The sequence below is a fragment of the Engraulis encrasicolus genome, chromosome 1, assembly GCF_034702125.1.
Source record: "Engraulis encrasicolus isolate BLACKSEA-1 chromosome 1, IST_EnEncr_1.0, whole genome shotgun sequence".
Lineage (NCBI taxonomy): Eukaryota > Metazoa > Chordata > Actinopteri > Clupeiformes > Engraulidae > Engraulis > Engraulis encrasicolus.
The window spans coordinates 12053031-12055530 of record NC_085857.1 but is presented as its reverse complement, the minus strand read 5'-3'; the positions used below and the strand labels follow the sequence as shown (position 1 = coordinate 12055530).

At 45.6% G+C, this 2500-nt stretch overlaps 1 protein-coding gene across 3 annotated transcripts in view; it reads left to right on the top strand.

The window, feature by feature from the left end:
• The window catches only part of LOC134447844 (CSC1-like protein 2), a 143560-nt gene that overhangs the window by 107826 nt on the left and 33234 nt on the right, over positions 1 to 2500 (top strand). For all 3 annotated transcript variants that reach the window (XM_063197532.1, XM_063197523.1, XM_063197540.1), the window contains one exon: positions 519 to 656. In XM_063197532.1, coding sequence (XP_063053602.1) covers positions 519 to 656 — 138 coding nt within the window. The remainder of the gene's footprint in view (positions 1 to 518; positions 657 to 2500) is intronic.

Here is a 2500-nt window from a genome sequence, read left to right as displayed (position 1 = left end):
TCTGCCTTTTCTTAGTCTTCTTTCTTTTTCTGTCTCTTTCCCTTTCTCTTTTTCTTTCTCATCCTGTGTGAGGCGTGTGGCTCATGTGACACTGTGAAACTGATGTAGATGGCAATGTGTTTATCTCTCTCTCTCTTTCCCTCTCTCTCTCTCTCTCTCTCTCTCGCTCTCTTTTTCTCTTCATTCTCTCTCTGTTGTCGTATTCTTTCTCATTTCTTTCTTTCTTTCTTTCTTTCTTTCTTTCTTTCTTTCTTTCTTTCTTTCTTTCTTTCTTTCTTTCTTTCATCATTCCATTTCTTTTCTTTCTTTCTTTCTTTCTTTCTTTCTTTCTTTCTTTCTTTCTTTCTTTCTTTCTTTCTTTCTTTCTTTCTTTATATAATTTCTTCCTTCCTTTCTTTCCCTCTCTCTCTTCATTTTGTCTTCCTTTCTTTCTCCCCCCTTCTCTCTCTCTCTTTCTCTCCTCCTCTCTCTACCTCTCTCCCCCCTCCCCCCCCCCCCCCCCCCCCCCCCCTCTACAGTATCCTGAAGGACTTCAATGCGTGTCAATGCCAGGGTTGCCAGTGTCGTAATGAGCCGCGCTCCTCCCAGTTCAGCGAGGGCCTCCACGTCTACAACTGGAGCGTCACCTACGCCCCCGACCCACAGAACGTCCGCTGGTAAGACCAACCCACTGGGGTGTTTTTCGAAATTTTAGTTTTTGTTTTTTTTACGACTTTATTTGACAGGGCAGTTTGAGAAGTGGAAGGAGGAAGCGGATAGGGAGAGAGACGGGGAGGGGTCGGCAAATGACCCGGGCCAAGAATAGCAGACGTATGCCCTACCGGTTGGCCATGGCAGGGCCCATAACCCACTGGTTTTACATCAGCCAAGGGCGCTAGGGTTTTGTCTGTCTGTCTGTCTGTCTGTCTGTCTGTCTGTCTGTCTGTCTGTCTGTCTCTGTCTGTCTGTCTGTCTTTTAAAAATTCTCAACCCAAAAGAGCGGCGGGGAAACAGGATTCTAAAGTCCTCCATTGAAAATAAGGAACGAAAATTAAGGTTATGGGAATTATTTTTTTGCCAGTGTCTGTATGTATGTCTGTCTGTCTGTCTGTCAGCCTTTTTGCCTTTTTATCTCTCTCTCTGTCTGCCTGAATTCCTCCATTCAAAAGAGGGACAGGGGGAATGGGAAAACCTTCACAGAACACAGAATTGAATTGCTCGGCTGAGTTCTGCAGTCAAATTCTAGCACTTTGAATCTGGATCCCCAGGCACACTTGTGCCTTCACATCAACCCCATTCTACCTGCAGAAGTCCTTTCATGGATATGTGTAAATAAAACAAGTTGCATCCTCCCAGAGGGAATCCATTTTTCTTTTGAAGTTTAAGATCCAACTCCCAAGTAAAACAAAAATCGTACGCTCTTCACTTTATTACAGTCTCTTTGTTGTTTAAAGCTATCTGCTACATTTCAGACTTCCTTGAAGAAGAAAAATCCGCACTCACAAACTGCATCTCATTATTTATTTATATTACCACCATGTCCAAAAAGCAAACGCGTTTCGGCTAACAATCCTTCATCAGTGCGTGGTACCTCAGTGGTACCACGCACTGATGAAGGCTTGTTAGCCGAAACGCGTTTGCTTTTTGGACATGGTGGTAATATAAATAAATAATGAGACGCAGTTTGTGAGTGCAGATTTTTCTTCCTTAAGTGGTCCCTTTTTTTATCTTGCACCCAAAGACTTTCGTTATTCCAAGAAGTTGAGCGCGTCCTCTGCCAATACTTGAAGACTTCCTTGAAGAACATTCACAAGTTTTGTCACAATGAATCAGGAGATTGTTTTGAATTAAGCGTCTAATTCAGGGTCTTATTCAGTTAATGACAGGCTTTAATATGATGAAACAAGATCATTTAGCATTGCCCTTCCATGCCCTCAGCCATCAGCTCTCCAAAATGGTCTGCCTCCAAAAGCAATAAGGAGTAATGAAAAGCTGTCTGCAGCCGCACTATTTGTCTCTATTGGAAGCAGTCTGAAGGACAAAACCATAAACATAAAGTATGATCAGGGGCGGAGCAGAGGGGGGGGCATAGGGGCCAGGAAACCCCGGCCTCACCACTTGGGGGGGCCCCCTGCCAGTGGCTTTCGATTGCCAAACATCTTGTAGGGGCCCCATTCTACAATATTTCGTGGGCCCAACGCCTCTGACACATCTCCCGCCCCCCTGTCCCAATGCCAGTGCTCCGCCCCTGACTATGACTGTGGCTTAAGCCGGGCATACACTGTGCAATACTTTCAGTCGTGGGTATTAAGCTCCTGCTCACACTGCACAAGGAAATTTCTCGATTTAAAAGTTCACATCTCACGACTCACGTCCTAATACGAGCCGACGGTCGGATGCGAGCAGAATGGTCCGACTGCGCGACACGACACGCGTGTTTCCCGGGGCTGCAGAGGAGGGAACATGTGCACCTGAAGTGGAGATGAGAACACGATCAAGAGCGAATCTCACGGCCCTATTA